The sequence below is a fragment of the Dromiciops gliroides genome, chromosome 1 (assembly GCF_019393635.1).
Source record: "Dromiciops gliroides isolate mDroGli1 chromosome 1, mDroGli1.pri, whole genome shotgun sequence".
In the NCBI taxonomy this organism is placed as follows: domain Eukaryota; kingdom Metazoa; phylum Chordata; class Mammalia; order Microbiotheria; family Microbiotheriidae; genus Dromiciops; species Dromiciops gliroides.
The window spans coordinates 63614559-63637016 of NC_057861.1; the positions used below are offsets into that span (position 1 = coordinate 63614559).

The following is a 22458-nucleotide window of genomic DNA, read 5'->3' on the forward strand; positions in this document are numbered from 1 at the left end:
ACAGCTAGTACATGTCAAGTGTCTGAGGCCAGATTTGAATTCAGGTCCTCCTGACTCCAGGGCTGTGCTTTATCCACCCAGCTGCCCTCAATTAATTTTTATTCTATACTTCAAATGCCCTTTGCTGAATGCAAATTTTATTTTACTAAGGTCAGAAAAGGGACATTTAATATTTCTGCCTTTCTTAATTTGCTTGTGAGATTTTTATGCCCTAATATGTGTTCAGTTTTTTTGTTTTGTGAAGGTACCATGGAATTTTATAAATATATATACTGTTTTTTTTATTCCCATTAAATATACCTCCAAGGTTTATCATATCTAACTTTTCTAAATTTCTGTTTATCACCTTAATTTCTTTCTTGTTCATTTTATGGTTAGATTTAACCCAATCTCTATACATCTAGGTAGCACTGTGGACAGAGTGCTGGACCTAGAGTCAGGAAGACTTTCTTTCCTGATTTTAAATCTGGCCTCAGACACTACCTATGTGATTCCAAGCAAGTCACTTAACCCTTTTTGCCTTAGTTTCTTTATCTGTAAAATGAGCTGGAAAAGAAAATGGCAAACCACCCCAGTATTTCTGCCAAGAAAATCCCAAATGAGGTCACAAAAGAGTCAGACATACCTGAACAACAACAAAACCCAACTTAATTTCCACTGACTTTCTTCCCATCACTCTCAATACCTTCCTTCCCATGATTATTACCCCTTTCCATAGTTTTGGATATTGGCTTAACTTATGAGTTTCTGTTTCTTGCTCATTTTTGTCTAGTTATTTAAATCTTCCCTTATTTTTTCTCTCAGTTAAAAATTCAGTTAAAGTTTCCCTCTTTTCTTCAATTGTTTTGTTCATTAGTTTTTAAAATTTGATTTTCTCCATCCTTTTTCTAAAAGTATTTTTTCCCTTATTCTATTCATTATTTACATTTACTTTCTGTCTAAACTTTTAGTATTTCATTTTTGGCTTTTATACTTATTTAGTCTTTTTTTTATTTTCTGTATTCCTCATCGAGTTAAAGACTCTAGGCATGCATTTTGTGTTCTTTCTTCTAAAATGTTTCTGTGTTAATGTCTAGTAGGTCTTGCCTTCTGCTTTCATTCATCCATTTATTTTTATGTCACTCTTGTAAATACATATTTCTGCAAATGATAAAAGGATATTTCCTCATAGTAGGAATTTTCCTATATCCCTGATTGTGCTTTATTAACCTTTCATTATTAACCTCTGCTCTTCCGCTGGTTATTCCCCCGTCTCTTATTTGCCTTGTAATCTCCCTAGGTCTATGCTTTTCTGCTTTTATGGGTGTCAGTTGACTAGTAGAACTCTGGTTCCCCTTCTCCAGAGGCAGGATAAGTGCATAAGCGATTTAAATCCCTATAGAATTTCCCCCCACATAAGATACATTTACTTGTTTATGCTCCTTAATGTATTCAACACTCAAAGTTTCATCTTTATCCCTCATTAACTTCTTTTTAAAAATCATAAACCTATTTTGTTATTTTCCAGTTACATGTAAAAATAATTTTCAACATTTGTTTTCATAAGATTTTTTGTTCCAAATTTTTCTCCCTCCTTTCCCTCCCTCCTCCCCAAGACAAAAAGCAATCTGATATAAGTTATATCTACAATCATATTAAATATATTTCTGCATTAGTCATGTTGTGAAAGAAGAATCAGAACAAAAGGGAAAAACCTCAAAAAAGGAAAAAAACAACCAAAAAGTAGAAACAGTATGGTTCAGTCTACATTCAGAATCCACAGGGTTTTTTTTCTGTATGTAGAGAACCTTTTCCATCATGAGTTCTTTGGAATTGTCTTGGATCATTGCACTACTGAGAAGAGCCAAGTCTATCACAGTTGATCATCACACAATGTTGCTTTTAAAGTGTACAGTGCTCTCTTGGTTTTGCTCACTTCACTCAGAATCCGTCTATTTAAGTCTCTCCAGGATTTTATGAAATCTGCCTGCTCATCATTTCTTACAGTACAATAGTGTTCCATTGCATTCATATAGCACAACTTGTTCAACCATTCCCCAGTAGATGGGCATTTCCTTGAATTCAAATTCCTTTCCACCACAAAGAGAGCTGCTGTAAATATTTTTGTACATGTAAGTCCTTTTCCCTTTTCTATGATCTCTTTTGGATACAGGCCTAGTGGTGGTATTACTGGGTCAAAGGGTATGAACAGCTCCAGAGCCCTTTGGACATAGTTCCAAATTGCTCTCCAGAATGGTAGGATCAGTTTGCAACTCCACCAATAATGCATTAGTGCTCCAATTTTTCCACAGCTTCTCCAACATTTATTATTTTCCTTTTTTGTCATATTAGCCAATCTGATAGGTGTGAAGTGGTACCTCAGAGTTGTTTTAATTTGCATTTCTCCAATCAATAGTGATTTAGAACTTTTTTTTCCATATGGCAATAGATAGTTTTGATTCTTCATCTGAAAACTGCCTGTTCATATTCTTTGACCATTTCTCAATTAGGGAAAAAATCCCTATAGATTTGATGATGACAACAACAACCCAACTTCCTTTATATAATATCACTTTACTCCTATGGGAGCATTCATTAGTGCTTTACTTCCAAATATTGAATTGAGATTTTTCCATTTCCTGTTTAAATAACTCTCTTTGCCTCTTCACCCATTTTACCATGGTTTGTCTTCTTCATGAGAGACTAGAGGAGTTATTTCCCTTCATTTGATCCATTAGAGTACATCAAATTACTCCTTATTAAAGCTAATCTCCTAACCTACTCCAGAAATCCCATTCTATTCTATCTCCTAGAACAGATTGTCCCCTCTATCATTTCTACTCTATAACTTCTTTTCTTTTCTTTTTTTTTCAGCAACATTTATTTTATTTTCCAGTACATGTAAGGGTAGTTTTCAACATTCATTTTCATAAAATTTAGAGTTCCAAATTTTTCTCCCTCCCTCCCTCTCTTTCCTCCCTCCTCCACAAGATCGCAATCAAGTTATATATGTACAATCCACAAGTGTTCTTTTTATCAGTTCTTTCTATAGGGGTGCATTAGTTCCTTGGGATTGTTTTGGATCATTGCTCTGTTGAGAGTAGTTAAGTCATTCACAATTGCTCATTGAACAATACTGCTGTCACTATGCACAATGTCCTCCCAGTTCTGCTCACTTCACTATACATCGATGTTCATTAGTCTTTCCAGGTTTTTCTGGGATCATCCTGTTTGTCATTTTCTATAGCACAAGACCATTCCACTACAATCATATAGCACAGCTTTTTCCATCATTCCTCAATTGATGGACATTCCCTTGATTCTCAATTCTTAGCCTCCACCAAGAGTTGCTATAAATATTTCTTGTACAATTTTTCCCACTTTTCTCTTTTTCATGATTACTATTGTAAACTGTTTCCCTTCCATATTATTCCCTTCCCCATGATATTTATTATTATTATTTTAGTGAGGCAATTGGAGTTAAGTGACTTGCCCAGGGTCACACAGCGAGTAAGTGTTAAGTGTCTGGATTAAGAGGCTGGATTTGAACTCAGGTACTCCTGAATCCAGGGCCGGTGCTCTATCCACTGCTCCACCTAGCTGCCCCTTCCCCATGATATTTATTCTATTATCCATCTTCTTTCATCCTATCACTCTTCAAAAGGGATTTGCTTCTGTCTGTCCCCTCCCCCAATCTGCCCTTCCTTCTTTTGCCCCTCTCTCTTTATCCCCTTCCCCTCCTATTTTCCTGCAGGGTTAGAGAGATTACTTCACCACGAAATTGAGTGTGTATATTTGAGCCAATTCTAATGAGATTGAGGTCTTTGAGCCAATTCTGATGAGTGTTAGGCTCATTTACTGCCCAGATTAAATAGATTACTCCACCTAGTTGTGTGTGTGTGTTAGTCCCTCCTTGAGGCAGCTCTGATGAGTTTAAGGTCTTTGAGCTTTTTCTGATGAGTATAAAATTCATTTACTGCTCTGCTCCTCTCCCATCTCTTCCCCCACTCCATAAGATTTTTCCTGTTTCTTTCATGTAGGATTTCACCTCTTCCCCTCCCCCTCCCCCAGTGAATTCCCTTCATCCCTCAATTTAACCCTAAAGATGTCACCACCTAGCTAAGTGACACAGTGGACAAAGCATCACCCCTGGATCCAGGGGAATCCCAGCCAAAAACCGGCCTCAGACACAAGACAGTCACCTACTGCATGACCCCAGGTATGTCCCCCAGCTCCAATTTTTTATAGTTCTCTAGGGTCTTGTATTTGAAAGTCAAATTTGCCATTCAGTTCAGGATTTTCATCACAAATATCTGAAAGTCTTCTTTTTTTATTAAAATCCCATTTTTTCCACTGAAAGATTATGATGAGTTTTGCTGGGTAGGTGATTCTTGGTTGCAATCCCATTTCCTTTGCCCTTTGGAATATCATATTCCATGCCCTCCAGTCCTTTAATGTAGAAGCTGCTAGATCTTGTGCTATCCTGACTGGGGCTCCACAGTATTTGAATTATTTCTTTTTGGCAGCTTGCAATATTTTCTCCTTGAGCTGAGAGCTCTGGAATTTGGCTATAATATTCCTAGGAGTTTTCCTTTTGGGATCTCTTTCTGGAGGCAATCAGTGGATTCTTTCCATTTCTATTTTAGCTTCTGCTTCTAGAATTTCAGGGCAATTTTCCCTGAGAATATCTTGGAAGATAATGTATAAGCTCTTTCCTTGATCATGATTTTCAGGTAGACCAATAATTTTCAAATGATCTCTCCTGGACCTATTTTCTAGGTCAGCAATTTTTCCCAGAAGATATTTCACATTGCCCTCTATTTTTTTATTCATTTGGATTTGCTTTATTGTGTCTTTGTTTCTCATAAAGTCACTGGCTTCCATTTGTTCAATCCTCATTCTTAGGCAATTATTTTCATCAGAGAGCTTTTGTACCTCCTTTTCCATTTGGCCAATTTGACTTTTCAAGCTGTTGACTTTTTTCTCATGTCTTTCCTGCATCTCCCTTATTTCTCTTCCATTTTTTTCTCTACCTCTCTAACTTTATCTTTAAAGTCCTTTTTGAGCACCTCTATGGCCTGAGACCAATTCATATTTTTCTTGGAAGCTTTAGATATAGGGGCCCTGATGTTGACATTTTCCTCTGAGGGTGCACCTCATTCTTCCTTGTTACTGAAGAAACTTTCTATGGTGCTCACCTTTCTCTGTCTGCTCATATTGCCTTTCTTTTACTTGACTTTTAGCTCCTTAAAGTGGGGCACTGTTTCCAGGCTGCAGTGTCCCAAGCTTCAGAAGGCCCAGGTGGTATGATTTAAGGAAGATCAGGTTCTTCACTCACCTGGCCTGTTCCCTGGTCCATATATGATCCCAGACCAACTTGCTAATCAACCAGTTTTGTGTGTTGTGGTTGTTAGCTCTGACGAGCCTGTTCCCTTCCCCCACCTGGGCCACTGCTACTCGAGCCTACCTCCTGTTTCTCAGCAGGGGTGTACAATCCAAGTTCTGCCTTAGCACCAGCATAGACCACTGTAGTCTCCCCCCTGCCCAGGGCTCAGCCCACTAACCAGACTGTGAGCTTAGTTCCAGATGACACTGGTGCTTCAGCTGATTCAGAGGCTCTGGGGGTCTCCTTCTCTGGTGAGGCCTTCCTGGGACTGGATCTGTGTCAGGGTGACTGTGGGGTTGGGCTCGATTCCTGTATTAGCACAGCAGCTCCCTCCTTCTGACCTTCCAAGCCATTCTTGGTTAGAAGATAATTTCAGCACATTCTTCTGTGAGTTTTGCTGCTCCGGGCATTTTCCTATGGCGTTATTTGGATGTTTTTTCGAGCGATCATGTCCTGAGTTTGGGAGCTCACTGCCTTTCCTCCACCATCTTCTATAACTTATTTTCAATCTTTCCCTATATATTGACTTCCTCTCTACTGCTTGCAAGCATATCCATCTCTCTCTTTAAAAAAAATCTTGATCCTTCCATCCCTGCTATCATCTTATATTTTATTCTCATCTTTGTGGCTAAACTTCTGGAAAAGATAATCTACAATAGGTGTTTCCACTTTCTCTCCTTTCACTCTCTTTTTAACCTCTTATATTCCAGCTTCTGATATCATTTCACCTAAACTGCTCTCTTCAAACTTACCATTGGTGTGTTGATTGACAAATCCAATGGCCTTTTCTCAATCCTTATTCTCCTTGACCTTTCTGCAGTCTTTGACACTGTGGATCACTTTCTCCTTTCTCCTCTCTTTTCTCTAGGTTTTCAGGACACACTCTCCTGGTTTTCCTCCTACCAATCTGCCTGCTCTCTTTGTCTACTTTGCTTGATCTTCCTAAAGATCATACCCTCTATTCATAGATGTCCCTAAGATCATCCTGGATCCTTTTTCTTCTCCCTCTATACTACTTCCTTTAGTGATCTCCTCAGCTCTCATGGATTTATCACCTCTATTTGGATGATTCTCAGATATACCTATTTTTCTGTAACCACTCTGTTGATGTCCAACCTCACATCTCCAACTGTTTTTCAGACATTTTAAACTGGATGTTCAGTAGGTATCTTGAAGTAAAAATATCCCAAATTGGTCTCTCTGCTCTTATCTTCTGTATTAGTGTAGAAGTTAAAACTATCTTCCCAATCCCTAGGTTTGAAACGTAGGGGTCATCCTGGAATCCTGTCTCTCATCCCCTACATGCAATCTGTTGCCAAGGCCTATTGATTTCACCTTTGCAGCATCTCAAATAAACTTTGTTCTCTTATCTGACACTGCCACCACTCCAGTGCAGGCCCTAATCACCTCAGGTATATACTATTAATTGTTGGAGTTATTTGACTCAAATATCTCTTCACTCCAATTCACCCTCTATTATATCACTGAAATGATTTTCTTAAAGTGAAGGTCTGTCCATGCACTATCCCCTACTCAAATTCCATTTTCTCCCCATTGTCTCCAGGATCAAATATAAAATAAGTGGCATTTGAAATCCTTCCTAATCTAGCACCTTCCTACCTTTTCAGTCTTTTACATGTGATTCTCATGTACTCTTTGTTCCAGTGACACTTGCCTCCTGGCTATTTCATGAACAAGGCTCTTATTTCTCAACTCTAATTGTCTCCTGTACCTGGAATGATATCCCTCTTCAATTCCATATACTGGCTTCCCTGGCTTGCTTTCTTTCTTTCTTTCTTTCTTTTTTTTTTTGCATGGCAATGGGGGTTAAATGACTTGCCCAGGGTCACACAGCTAGTAAGTACCAAGTGTTGGAGGCCGGATTTGAATTCAGGTCCTCCTGAATCCAGGGCCAGTGCTTTATCCACTGCACCACCTAGCTGCCCTTCCCTGGCTTTCTTAAAGTTCCAAATGAAATCTTATCTTTTACAGTAGGTTTTCCCCAACTACTCTTAATTCTTGTGTCTTTCCTCTGTTTATTTTTATTTATCTTATATATGTTTGTATATATCGATATATCTATATATATCTTGTTTGTTCATATTTATTTGTTTGTTGTCTCCCATATTAGAATGTAAACTCCTTCAGGAGAGAGACTTTCTTTTCTCCTTTTTTATATTCTCAGCATTTAGCACAGTGCCTGCCATGTAGTAGGTGCTTAATAAATGTTTATTGATTAATTGATTGATCCCCTCTCTCTTCTAGTACCCCAATCTCTTTTATGTTCTCTCCCATTTTGTAATTTGATCCCTTCCCCATAAAACCATTGATTCATCAGCAGATGGGGTATTGTGAGGTTTAGTCTTTAATGTATCAAGCTTATTTCTCCACCTTGCACTTGTTTGACTTCAACTTTCACCTTTGTCTTCTCATGGATATTTAGATAGCAATTTCTCCATGTCATCTCTTTATTTTTTTATTGTTGTTGTGCTTAATTACTATATTGTTTACCTTCTTGCACACTTTTTTTTGGTATATGTGTTACCTAAAGTTTTTGAAAAGCAAATACTATCTTTCAGTCAGTTTGTCTTTTCTTTTCAAAAGAGATTTGAACCCCCTTCTTTGATTGAATTTCCTTTTCTTTCCATTAATAGTTATGCTCAGATTTGCAGGGTAGGTCACCTTGGGTTGCATCTTTAATATCTTTGATTTTCAGAACACAATATTCCATTTTCTGTGGCAGTTCCATTTCAGTGCAAAATAGTCTTGTGTTATTTGAAAATTCTTTTCTTAATATTTGAAGGTATTTTTCTTGGTTACTTGCAGAGTTTTTTTATCAGTGGAATTTTAAAGTTAACCTCTATATAGCTTTGATTTTGCAATATAGCCTTTTTTCTAGTTGTTAACTATAGATCCCTTTAATTAATACTTTGTTTTCTGGGCAATTTTTCTTGTATCACTTTTAAAAAATTATAATGTTTGGGTTTTTTTACTTATTTTTTCTAAGAGACCTAGTCTGTCTCATAATATAGAGTCTTCAATTTCAAACTGTTTATTGGACACCTGGGCCTGGATGTCCATAGATATGCCCCTTAAAACCAATATGTTAAACTGAGTCATTCTCTTTGCCCCTAAATCCTCCCTTCTTGATAATTTCTGTATTATTGTTGAGGGACTAGCTTCCCAGTCACCCAGGCTTGCAACCTAGTGTTCATACTCTACTCTTCAATCTCTCTTACCAAACCCCTTTTCTAATCTGTTGCCGAAGCCAGCTCATTTTATTTTTATAACATATCTTTCATATCTCCTTTTCTCAGATATTGTCAATACCCTGATGCACGTCCTCATAGCCTCATGCCTGTTCTCTTATAATTACAGGCTAGCTGGTCTGCCTTCAGAAGTTTTTCCACCTCTAGCCCATCTAATCCATTATCCACTCAGATGCTATACAGATCTTCCTAAAGTGAAGGTCTGACCATGTTACACCACCTATCAGATCCCTACTTAATAAACTCCTTTGGCTTCCTATCACCCCTGAAATAAAATACAAAATTCTATCTGACATTGAAAGTTCCATTACTGCTCTCCCTTAGTTGGTTGAGATTTGGGACTGGCCATCAATGAAAGACATAAAAGCTAATCTGGTCCTTTATTAAGATCACAATCACCCAATGAACTGGGCTTTTAGAAATTGCAGAGTTTGTAGGGGAGAATCCTATTTCCATATTATAGAAACTTTACAAAAATAGGAAAACAAGAGATCCAAATAAATTCCTTCTGTAATGCAAACCTGGTCTTTACAACAAAAACAGGGAGAGCCAATACCAAGAAAGAAAATGGTAGACAAACACATCTAATGGATAATGACCCAAACATTTTAGGTAAGATATTAGTGAAGAAGTTTCAGCAACACTTAACACAGTATCTGATACATAGTAGGTGATTTGGATTTTGTGTATATACCAGGAATTCAGGGTTGGTTCAATAAGAGGAAAACTACCAACATAAAGGACCACATAATCGTATCTAGCATTTACATAGCACTTTAAAGTTTGCAAAAATACTTTACAAATATTATCCACAGAATAAACCTGGGAAGTAAGTGCTATTGTTCCTTTTACAGATGAGGAAATTGAGGCAGATTTTATATGACAACCAGCTAGTTAATATCTGAAGCTAGATTTGAATTCAAGTCTTCCTGATTCTAGGTACAAGACATTATCCACTGTACCACTTGGCTGCCTAATAAGAACTATGAAGAGTATAGAATTATATATGTAGATGCAGAAAAGCTTTTGACAAAATACAACACTCTTGGCATGAGCCATGCCCTGCCTACAGTATCCTGTTCAGAGTTTAGCATTTCTGCTCTACACATTTACATTAGTTTAAGGGATACACAAATGAGGATTTGGATTTAGAAAATGCTTCCCAATTCCTCTATATATCGGTATCCAGCACCTTAGACATTAAAATGAGACAGGAGTAGTATTTGGAGCCTCCCCCATGGTCTGGAATTCCATAGGATGACAAGTGTCCTTTGTGTTTCACTCTAGGTCATTCTGGCTCTTCTTTTCATTAAAAGACACCCAGAGAATGGTTACTTGTAATATCTGCCTTGTGGTTATCTTCTTTTCCCAGACTGGAGTTGGAGTTCTGGTAAACTTCTTTCTCCTTGCTCTTTATACTTTAAATATCCCTGACGGTCAGAAGAAGAAGCCCATAAACCAGATTCTCATCCAGTTGACTATGGCCAGCATCATTATGCTCTTTAGCAAAGGAGTCCCCAAAATATTGATGAATATGGGGTTCAAATATTTCCTGGATTATGTTGGGTGTAAAATTGTCCTTTTCTTTCAAAGATTGAGTCAAGGACTTTCAATTTCCTTTACCTGCCACCTTTCTAACATCCAGACCATGATCATCAGGCCTAGCAATTCCAGGTGGGCAGTCTTCAAAACTAGGACCCCAGAATACATCATCCCCGGCTGTCTCTTCTGTTGGATTATCAATATACTCATAGAAATTCATATGCTGGTGATTCTGAGAGGACCAAGAATCAGCATCAATACTACATATGAATTTGACATTGGCTATTGCTCTATAGTTAGGACTATACCTGTTTATGGGATTATAACCACCATTAGAAATGTGCTCTGTATGGTGCTAATGATTAGAGTCAGTGGCTATATGGTTTTCTCCTGTATAGACACCATCAGCAAGTCAAGAACATTCACAGCACCAGCTTTACACACAAAGTCTTTGCTGAAGTCAGAGCAACCCAAACCACACTGCTGCTGCTGAGTATCTTTGTTACTTTTTACTCTATTGAATCTATCTTTTTGATAAACATGACTTATTCAAATCAAAAGAGTTTCTGGATGTTGCCTACCTCTGCCTTTCTATCTCTATGTTTCCCGACACTCAGCCCCTTTATACTGATTCCTAGACCACTCAGGCCATGCTTTGTTCTTTGTGCAAGGAAACAACCCCTCCATTTCTGCCCTGGTCTCAAACAAAATCTTGTGTGTGCTTCGCTAATGTAGCATCTCCTCCTCACACTATCCTTCTCCATATTGCATGATGGTTTGTGTCATAGGGAAGGAGAACTAGAAAGTTTGCTAATCTTTCCTTTCTAACTGCATCATTGCAATAGTCTTTTATTTGGTTTCTATGCCTTGTGTCTTTGTCAACTCCAATGGCTATCCCACCCCCCACCCCCACCTTTAATGCAATTCAATTAACTGGAGGAAAGGTTTTCAGCTTTTCTCCTACTTGCAACAAAAAAACAAATCAATGCAATGCCATCAAGTAGTACTAGAAACAAGTTACCAAGGGCCAAAGGTATAAGAATGAACTTGAAAATAATGACAAAAATCTGTTTTAAGCCTTTTATTGGCTAATTCCATTTGGGTGTTGATGGAGAGAAAAGACTGGAGGAACACCTTTTAAAAAACTTGTTCTGAGATTAGAAAATTTAGTATTTGATGAAAGATATATTCCAAGGCACATATATTCCCTTATGGGTACAAGGATTACATAAAATAATTTTAAGGGAAATTAACATGAAACAATTCTAAGATTTATAGGTATGTGCTCTGACACAAAAAAACTGCTATTTCCTGTCAATTTCACTGGTCATATCTGCAGTCTGAAAACTGAGATGATCTCTTATATAAAATTGAGAATGATTCTCAAACTTTAGTACTTGTTTTCTCTTTACCTTATAAAGAAAATTAAGAATTTATATGAAGCTTTATTGGAATGCTTAAAAGGTATAGAAGCTACATAAAAAAGAACTTTTAGAAAATAGTGGAAAGCAAGATATTCCTAACAGTTTGCCTAAAAATTATCCTGTACCTTTAAAGATAAAATCTTATACTAGCATTTTAGCAGATATACAGAAAAATATTGAAGAATTTAACTTATGAATGCTTTCAACTTCTGTAACATTCTTTAGCTTGAAAAACAAATAGCTAAGACTTTCAAATTGCATAATAGTATGTTGCTGAGTTCCTTGCAAATTGCACGCACATTACTGCTGTTCAGAATCAGGTAAGCCCATGTTATCTTTCTCAATGAGAAGTGAAAAATCATATAAACATTTAAAATTACAGTTTACCCTTCTTTTTGGTCTTGTCTTTAAGACACTGTTCTTTCTTTTCCTAATGATAAGGTGCTATTAAAGAATGCACAATGACTTGCTACATATTTCTGGTTTGTACCCTTTGCATTAAATCTAGAAAGTAACTTCCTGTTTGACATCTTTCTTTCTTTCTTTTTTTCCCTTGGGCAGGGCACTGAGGGTTAAGTGACCTGCCCAGGGTCACACAGCTAGTAAGTGTCAAATGCTTGAGGCTGGATTTGAACTCAGGTCCTCCTGAATCCAGGGCCAGTGCTTTATCCACTGTACCACCTAGTTGCTCTACCATCAAATGCAGTTTCATAAAGCACTAAATTCTACTTCAAAGATATACAGCAAGAGTATTTTTTCCCTACAAATTAACTTCATTTTTGGACCAATAGTAAAAAAATTCACCAAGTGAACATTTGGCATATTCTTTTCACAATTTAGTCTGTGAACTAGTATTCTGAGTAAAATGGCAATGGTGCAACTTTCAAATTGAAACTGAAAGCAGTTAAGAAACTCTCAGTGCAGGAAAAGGGAATCCACCAAATACAAAAACACCACCAAAAGAAACAACAGAAAACCCCAAACCTACATTAGATATTTCATGATATGTGGGAAAATATCTATTGCATCAGCCACATAAAATAAAAGATTAGCCAGCCACAAGGTTTATGTGGAATATCTCAAGCATTCATGTTGAGTACAAGTGATTGAACTGCTTTTTCTTCAAGGAAGATGTTCCAACAAAAAACATATATATCTTTTAGAGTTGTAAATTTTGAAATACTGTATTCCATGTGGGATATCTCAAAAAGTAATGTTTTGGTTTCAATAAACTACACAAGTAAATGACAAGTCCATGTTATAATGTTGTCTTTATTTATTTATTTTTTGAGGGGCAATGAGGGTTAAGTGACTTGCCCAGGGTCACACAGCTAGTAAGTATCATGTGTCTGAGGTCGGATTTTAACTCAGGTCCTCCTGAATCCAGGGCCAGTGCTCTATCCACTGTGCCACCTAGTTGCCCCCATAATGTTGTCTTCGAAGTATATGATAATTTTGTTCATTGGACTTGCAAATTTATATATAGAGAAAACTACAGCTTGCTCACTTAGCATGAGAACAATTCCTCCAATGAATCTAGTTGCATCAAAATCAAGAGTTGATTTTCGCATAAAAGTGGTGGGAATCACTTTAGTGTTTGGTGCACTGCTATTGCACATGGACTGACTGTTTTTGTAAAGAGTTAACTTGAGGTGTTCACAACAGTACATTGTGAGCTGTTCCATTTTCTCAATGGTAGCCACAACCTGAATTAAAAATTGTCCTATGGCATGTGGCATTTTTGCAACCAATACAAGAACTGTAGTTAATATGTTTTTCACAACTTTCTGTTGCCAGAGCCTGGGTCATAGTGGGCTTTGTGGATTTTATTTTGGATTTGGGTATGGGCTTCATTGTCAAAGAGAACTCCTTGAAATGGGCTGTGGGTGTTAGGAATTTGGCTGTTTTCATCATGCAGTGTGGACAGACACACAGCAGTGCCTAGAGGAGCAGCTGGCAGTCCCCAGTATTCTATTCATGGCTCAATGACTACGTTTTACTATAATTCACACAAAAAATTCCATGTCCCTGCCTTTACTCTGGTGGCCCCCTATTTCCAGAATTCTCTGCCTCTTTTCTTCTACCTTTTAGTTTCCCCAGTGTCCTTCAAAACTCAGCTTAAATCTCACCTTCTTCAAGAGTCATTTTCTCATCCTTTCAGCTGGTAGTGCCTTCTCCTTTGAGATTATCTTTCACCTCCAGTGAACGTATATCTTCTAGTTTACCTAGTTATTTACATATCTTCTTGCATCTTAGAAAATGGGTTTCTTGAATACCATTATTTGTAAGAGGGGCATTTCAAAACCCTCCAGCTCCAAGTGATGTGAATAATGAGATGTTCTATGCCTTGATATGTTTATCAAGTGAGAATACCTCTTTGAGTTAGAGAATCTATCAAAGTTGTGAGAAAGATGTGGATAATTCCTAGACACATCTATTGAATCAATCAACCAAATAAAAGTATAAAATTTTGTTTTTCAGTTGTGTTAAAATTTTTGACCCTGTGGAGCATAACATGAAAGGCCTTTTATTCTTCACTATCTCTCAAAGTTTGTCCAAGTTTGTGTTGTTTCCATGACACTATATTAATCTCATTCTCTGTTAACCACTTTTCCTTTTCCCTTCAATATTTCCCAATGTGTCAAGATAATGGAATGTGATAGATGAAATTTAGGAGATACTCAGGGGCCCACCTGGACACTGAGTTAAACTGATTGAATTGGATAAGGCAACTGACTGTTGATTGCTTACTAGATTGTAAGCACATCTGGCTGGTACTTAAGGGTACTTAACAAAGTAATTGTTCTCAGAAGCTAAAAACTTTGAACTTTTCATCGAGACCACCTTCAGGTCCAGTGAACCAATGAATTTGAATGACACTAGCCAATCAGCATGAAGAACCTCCCATTTTTTGGAGGGGAATATGAAGCAGGAAGCGGATGCTGGGGAGAGGCTTCTGGCGTTTTTTGGTGTGAGAGATCAGCAGGGTGACAGAAGATTTCAGAAGGGGGAGCTTAGGAAGGTTAGGATTGCCAGGTTATAGGAAATCTGTTCTCAATCTTTCTCTTTCTTTTACTATCTTTCGATAAACCCTTAAAAACCCTAAACTCATTTATCAGTGATTTTTAGTCAGTTTCCCCCCAAAACTGGGGGGGACAGATTAGAACCCACATTTAGAATTTTAAATAAAACACCAAGATCAGGGTTTTTTCAAATGATTCCAATCTTTTCATTATGTGGCCAAAGTGTTTAAGCTTCAGTTTCAGTATTTTACCTTCCAAGAGGAGACCAAATTAATTTCATTAAGTATTAACTGATTTGAACTCTTCGCTGTCCAAAGGACTCTGACATATCTTCTCTAGTACCAGAATTTGAAAGTGTTGCATCTGTGGCTCTCTGCTTTCCTTATAATACAACTCTCACAACTGCACATTTCTTGTTTTGTTTTTGTTTTTGTGGGGCAATGGGGGTTAAGTGACTTGCCCAGGGTCACACAGCTAGTAAGTGTTAAGTGTCTGAGGCTGGATTTGAACTCAGGTACTCCTGAATCCAGGGCCAGTGCTTTATCCACTGCACCACCTAGCCTCCCCCACAACTGCACATTTCTATTGAGAAAACCATAGTTTCCACTATATGGATCTTTCTGCTCAAGAGGATGTCTTTGCTTTTTACCATGTTGTCCAGATTTGCCATCGCTTTCCTTCCCATCTGTAGTGATGTTTGAGCCAAGAATATAAAATCTGATATTGTTTCCATTTCTTCTCCCTCTATTTGCCAGGAAGCGGTGGAACTGGTTGACCTGATCTTAGTATAAAATAGGCCTTAATTAATGTTAAAGGAGTGAAATGATTTCAGATATTGTGTGAAGTAATCTGATAAAGCTACACTGGAAGTGTATTGGGATCATTAAAAGAATAAGCAATGCTTGGTGGGCAAGGCAGTTTGCCACCCATAATACTATATTTTTGTAGTGGGCCAGTTTGGTAGAACAGAAGTGTTTTATTCCAGTCCTTGAGAGGGAATGAAATAATTAATTGGGATTGGTTGGGGTGTGGGTGGAGGTGGAGGTGGGAAGAATGTAAAGCTTCTCTCCCTTCCTCCCTGTCAATTGTGAATTTGATATAATATTTTTACAGTCAAATACGTTTCATAATAAAATGTATTTTTTTCAATGAAAAAAAAAGTGTTTGGCTTCTGAGAGACAATAGAACCTATTTATTGGCAGTTGCTAACCTCACCAATAAATTGATTGTGCTCAGAACTCTGGCTCTTTCTCTGTCATCATTGATTTCTAGACTGAATATCCAACCTGTGAAGAGAAAGACTCTGTGTACTCAAAAAGGCTGGAAGACATAGACTTTACATGAGGGACCCTGAATATCTCTGAGTAGCAGTGGTTGATAGAATTGTTTTGTTTTGTTTGTGTGTGTATGTGTGTGTGTTTTGGTGAGGCAATTGGGGTTAAGTGACTTGCCCGGGGTCACACAGCTTGTAAGTGTTAAGTGTCTGAGGTCAGATTTGAACTCATGTCTTCCTGACTCCAGAGCTGGTGCTCTATCCACAGCACCACCTAGCTGCACTGATAGAATTGTTTTTAAGAGAAGTTGTAACAAGTTGAAGGATCATCCAGACACAGTGAGGAAAGTCAGTTCTAGGACTCTACAAGTATACTGACCTTCACAGCCTGTAAAAGGGCTACATTTCAGCAGAACTTCAGGATGATTCCATGAAAGGAAGACAAATTTCATTCAGTCAAGAGATCTGAGTAATTTTTCTGGCCATGTGCTACCTAAATTCGAGCCCATTCTCTTCTTTTAATTATTTTTAAATTTTATTGTTTTTTTTTTATTATTTTCTAGTTACATGTAGAGATAGTTTTCAACATTTGTTTTTTATAAGATTTCTAGTTTCAAATTGTTCTCTCCCCTCCCTTCACTCTGCTCACTCCCCCCTCTCCAAGACAGCAAATAATCTAATATAGGTTATATATGTACAATCATACTAAACATATCTCTGCATTAGCCGTGCTATGAAAGAAGAATCAGAGCAAAAAGGAACAACCTCAAAAAAGGAAAACAAAAAAACTAGAAATACTATGGTTCAATTTGCATCCAGATTCCACAATTCTTTTTTTTTTTTTTTTTTGATTTGGAGAGCATTTTCCATCATGAGTCCTTTGGAACTATCTTGGACCATTTTATTGCTTAGAAGAGTCAAGTCTATCACAGTTGATCAACACACAATGTTGTTGATACTATATCCAATGTTCTCCTGGTTCTGTTCATCTCACTCAGCATCAGTTCATGTGAGTCCGTCCAGTTTTCTCTGAAATCGCTTGCTTATCATTTCTTCACATTGATTTTTTAAAAAAAACTTTGTGTTCTAAATTTTCTTCCTCCCTCCATCCTCAACCCTCCCTATGGAACCAAGCAATTCAATATAAGTAATACATGTGTAGTTATGCCAAGCATCTTCACATTAGTCAAGTTGTGAAACAAAATAGACAGAATAGTTTTAGAAAGAGGAATTAAAAAACAAAATTATACTTCAATCTGTATTCAAATGCCATTAGTTCTTCCTCTGTTGATGGTCTGCATTTTTCATATGACCTTCTGATGGCATCCTGCTTATCATTTCTTTCAGTTATTATTGTTAACTGTATTACCCTCCATTCTGTTCCCTCCCCTTTCACCTTATCCCTCCTCAAAAGTGTTTTGCTTTTTACTGCCCCCTGCCTCAATCTGCCCTCCCTTCCTTCCCCTCTCCCTCCCTTTTCCCCTTCCCCTCTCACTTTCCTTCAGGGCAAAATATATTACTATACCCACTTGAGTGTTTATGTTATTCCCTCTTCAAGTCAATTCTGATGAAAGTAAGGCTCACTCACTCCTCCACTCCTTCCCCATTCTCTCCTCCACTCTTCCTTGTTTCTTTTATGTGAGCTTTTTTACACCCTCCCACCTCTCCCTTTCTCTTTCTTCCAGTGGATTTCTCTTGCCCCTTAATTTTATTTTAAAGTTGTCATCATGGGTCTGCTAGGTGACACATTGGACAAAGCACCAGCCCTGGACCCAGGAGGTCCCAAGCCCACATCTGGCCCCAGACATAAACCAACCCACCCTTTCTGCCTCACAAAAAACAAGGATAAGTGCTTTACAGATATCATCCCTTCATACTCAATTCACACCTGTGCCCTCTCTCTAAGTATATTCCTTTCAGCTGCCCTAATATTGAGAAAGTTCTTATGAGTTGGAAGTATTCTTCTCACATAAGAATGTAAACAGTTTAACCTTTTAATGTCCCTTATGATTTCTTTTTGCTGTTTACTTTTTTTTGTGGGTCAATGGGGGTTAAGTGACTTGTCCAGGGTCATGCAGCTAGTGTCAAGTGTCTGAGGCTGGATTTGAACTCAGGTGGTCCTGAATCCAGGGCCAGTGCTTTATCCACTGTGCTACCTAGCTGCCCCACCATTTACTTTTTTTATGCTTCTCTAGGGTCTTGTATATGAAAGTTAAATTTTCTATTCAGTTCAGGTCTTTCATCACAAATGCTTGAAAGTCCTCTTTTTCATTGAAGTCCCATTATACACAGTTTTGCTGGACAGGTTATTTTAGGTTGTAGTCCCAGTTCCTTTGCCGTCTGGAATATCATATTTCATGCCCTCCGGTCCTTTAATGTAAAAGCTGCTAGATCTTGTATTATCCTGACTGTGGCTCTACAGTATTTGAATACCTTTTTTCTAGCTGCTTGTAATATTTTCACCTTGACCTGGAATTTGGCTATAATATTACTGGAAGTTTTCCTTTTGGGATCTCTTTCAGGAGGTGATTGGTGGATTCTTTCCATTTCTATTTTACTTTCTGCTTTCAGAATATCAGGGCAATTTTCCCTGATAATTTCTTGATGTCTAGGCTTTTTTTTGGATCATGTCTTTCAGGTAGTCCAATGATTTATCAAATGATCTCTCCTGGATCTATTTTCCAGGTCAGCTGTTTTTCCAAGGAGATATTTCATATTGTGAAGTTTAAAATCTTATTGTAATGTCTAAAGATCTAATGTGTGGTTGCCTTAAATTAGAAACTCATAGCACCAGTCTTTGGGGCATTAAGCACTTATTAAAGCATAATAGGGATTAGTAAAGAGAACATGTGGCATTCAGAAGGAGAGACCCTAGCTCCTTCTATCCCTGCAACTGCCCCTACTGTGACCTCCAACTGAAAGGAAGTATCCCCAGTACTCCTGAGGGGAAGCTCCCTGTGGACCTGCCCAGGCCTGGTCCCCACACACAGCTCCAAGTTAATTGGCTGGTAGCATTGATTGACATGACTTACAGACGATTATATGAATAGACGTAACTTCCGGACACTAGTCACATGCTTTCTCTTCAGGGGGGGCATTGCCCTGGTTCTCACAATGTCTTTCTCAGCAGGGTTGGCACCCTTATTCTCACACTCCCCCCCTGTGCTTCATGAAGAAACATCATTTCCTTACATGAAGCAATATCATTACAGATGCTTATGACTAGCAAAGTAAAGTGAATGAAAAGAGAGAGAGAAAAAAATTGAGAGACACATTAAAAAAGTCTAAAGGGGCACTCCCCTTTTAGCAGGTAGACATTACAAACAGAGAAAAACTAAAGGGGGCACTCCTCTTTAGTAAGTATTCATTATAAACAGTGTATACAATGGGGAAAATGAAAACAGGAAAATGTCCCTTTAAGTCTTTGGAAGTCTTTTCTCAGATGATTCTTGGAATGTCCTCTGGGTGTAGTTGTGGAAAGTCTTTCAGGTGTGGATGCTGATGATCAAGACTAGCAAGTCTCAGCTGTAGAGTTTCAGGTGTAATTGTAAAGTCCTTTAGGTGTTTAAGATACTGGTAATCAGCTGGAAATTTTTGTACAAAATTGATCTTAACACAACTTTAAACAGCTTTGCCAATAACCAAATCAAACAATAAGACTTCTCTAAAACATGTCTAAGGAAATTCAGAATCTTTTAGGGATTTTACAATTGTCCAGTTGTTATGCATGAAACATATAATAAAAACAAAAATTGAAACATTCTCCAAGACTTAATATTACTACACTCCCCCTGTGGAGAATAAATTGAGAAGACAATTGTAATATTAATTTAGAAAATACTTTTTATCTTTATTTCATCACTTTTTGCATCATCTGCCTAATTATCCTCATGCCATTATGAAAAACTAAAAGATCTAATATAATTGGTAGCAGATGTCAAGGCCAAATCCAACATTGTATTTATCATGACATCTGAGATAATTATGGGGTTACCATAAAAGAACAGAGAAATAAGAGAAATAAACATTGACAAAATTCATGGCTCTACAGAAAGCCAATGCAGTAGGCTGAGGGGAAACTGATTTAGGCTTAGTTAGATGCATAGGATTGAGATGTCCATAACATTAGGCATATAGGAGGGGGAATTGAAGTCAGGTGTCAAATGAGATGGCATAGTCCCTTCATGGTCACAAGCTGTGATGTTTAAAAATCTAACTGTGATGTCTAAAAATCTAATGTGTGGTTGCCTTAAATTAGAAATTCATAGCACTAGTCTTTGGGGCATTAAGCATTTATTAAAGTATAATAGGGGTTAGTAAAGTGAACATGTGGAGTTCAGAAGGAAAGACCCTAGCTCCCTGCACCTGCAGCTGTTTCTCTCTCGACCTTCAACTTAAAAGGGAAGAAAGATCTGCCATTCTCTTGAGTGGAAGCTCTCTGTGGGCCCACCCAGACATGGTCCCCACACACACAGCTCTAAGTTAATTGGCTGGTAGCATTAATTGACATGACTTACAGGCGGTTCTATGAATAGATGCAACTTCCGGATGCTAGTCACATGCTTTCTCCTCAGGGCAGCGCTGCCCTGCTTCTCACAGTGTCCTTCTAAGCAGGGGGGTGGCACTCTAATTCTCACACTAGTCAGGATTGGGAAGGGACTAGAGTCCACATCATATGAGAATCCGTTGAAGGGTGTGGGGATGTTTAATTAGTACAGAGAAGCAATTGGAGGAGAGGAGACATTATAGCTGCCTTCAAGTATTTGAAGGGTTGTCACATGGAGGAGGAACTAGATTTATTTCAAATGGCCCAAGAGGGCAGAAACAGACCTAAGGGGTGGATTATTTTTTAGCCTTTATTATTTAGACAACAAACAGGTGATACCAATTAGGGAAATAGGAAAGTAGACATACAAATGAATAGTCTTAGATCTAAGCTTAGTCTATATTCTTTTATAAAACTGCCTGCCAGGCCGAGAACCAGAGCCGATCACCAGAACACGCCATCAAGCCGGAGAGTGCGAGACCGAGCGAGAGAACCAACTTCCATTCTACCCTCTGTTTTAAGTTGGCATCCAGGAAGTACGGCATGCTTGGCCATGCTCTCCCTCCGGGGCAGCAGCAGGCACAGGGCTGTTCGTCATGGTCTCCTCCCCAAAAGGGCAGGCCTTCAAAAACCATCTCAGTAGTATGCGTTCAACTCTCAAATGATTCAGTTAAAAACTTCTGGTTTTTTACCACATGTATAAGTTGATCTAGGTGATTGCTAATGACTCTTCCAAACCCCAATTCCATGATATTATGAGGTTTATACTTAGTGCACAACAAAGGTATTTGGTGAGATAACAGAAATAACACAATGTTCTCTTAGTAAAAATTGACCTCCCTTTCAAAAAAAAATGACAACTATATTTAATGGGACAGGAAGATCTACGGGGACATTCCAATTGACTTTCACATATGGGAAATAACTCTACCTGAGTAGAAAAATATATAAAAAGATTTGTGACAAAAATATATGTATGAAAAAGCTACTTGCTACAAAATTGCCCATGTCTTCTGGTGATGCCATTATTTTCCTCTATTGCTGCTATTGATCCTTTTGGACATTGTTCTCCACTGTTCCCAACTGGGGTTGTATCTCAGCTGTGTTCCACTGAGCATTTCTCCTGTTTCTTACCAGATATCATGTCTTTGCTGCCCATGTTTTTCAGGTATCCAGCTATCTTTTTTTCCCACCGAGAAAGCTCTGGTTAGTAATCCTATAATTGGCTCTTTAATCCACCTCCAACATGTACTTGGGAGTTCTGTTGTTGATAAAGCTCCTTCCTTGTTGTTGAGGGTGATGCTGTGGAGGGTAGAGTTCGCTTGCCAGGACTTTGTCCTTTCTGCTTCATCCTCCTTGCTGTATATAATCAGAGATAAATCATTCCCAGTTCTTTCATATCTCCCTTGGGAGATAGGTTAGGAAAGGCATTCTTCACCTTTTTGTATGATGGCCCCTTATGGAAGTTTGGTGACCTCTATGTACCCCTTCTCAGAATAATGTCTTTATAATCATACAATGAAATACATAGGGTTACAAAGGAAACCAATTATATGGAAGTAATTATAGAATATTAAAAACATACAACTTCGTGATTCCTTAAATCTATTCTTTGACCCCTTGGGGGGAATCTGTGAAGCCTACTTAAGTAGCACTTCTGGTTTAAGAGGAGATCTTTTCTCTGTTTATTATCCTCTCACTTCTACCGCCTTTCTCTTTAGAAATTTAACCATCCACACACTTGAAAATGTTTCCTCATGGGGCAATAGAATGGTCCTCAGTTCTGTATGTTCTCCATTTCAGATAAAAATGATCTTATCTCAGACAAAAATTGGTAACACACGGAACCCTGTTCCTAAAAGCCCATTTGCATGGAACTCTCCTAATTGGTGGAGAATGATGTTAAAATTCTCTGTGCCTGCATAAGGGGAAGAGTTACAGAAAGCTTGGGAGAAGAGAGATCTTGGTTTTCTGGCTCCTGGCTTCAAGAAGACTTGAGATTCCAGGTTCTCTTCT

At 38.1% G+C, this 22458-nt stretch overlaps 1 protein-coding gene across 1 annotated transcript; it reads right to left on the reverse strand.

Moving 5' to 3' along the window:
• Nucleotides 1–13013: 13013 nt before the first annotated feature.
• Nucleotides 13014–13514, reverse strand: LOC122745321 (sialomucin core protein 24-like). The gene is given in 3 exon segments (XM_043990548.1): nucleotides 13014–13075; nucleotides 13078–13188; nucleotides 13307–13514. Coding segments are annotated over 3 exon segments (381 nt in total).
• Nucleotides 13515–22458: the final 8944 nt, after the last annotated feature.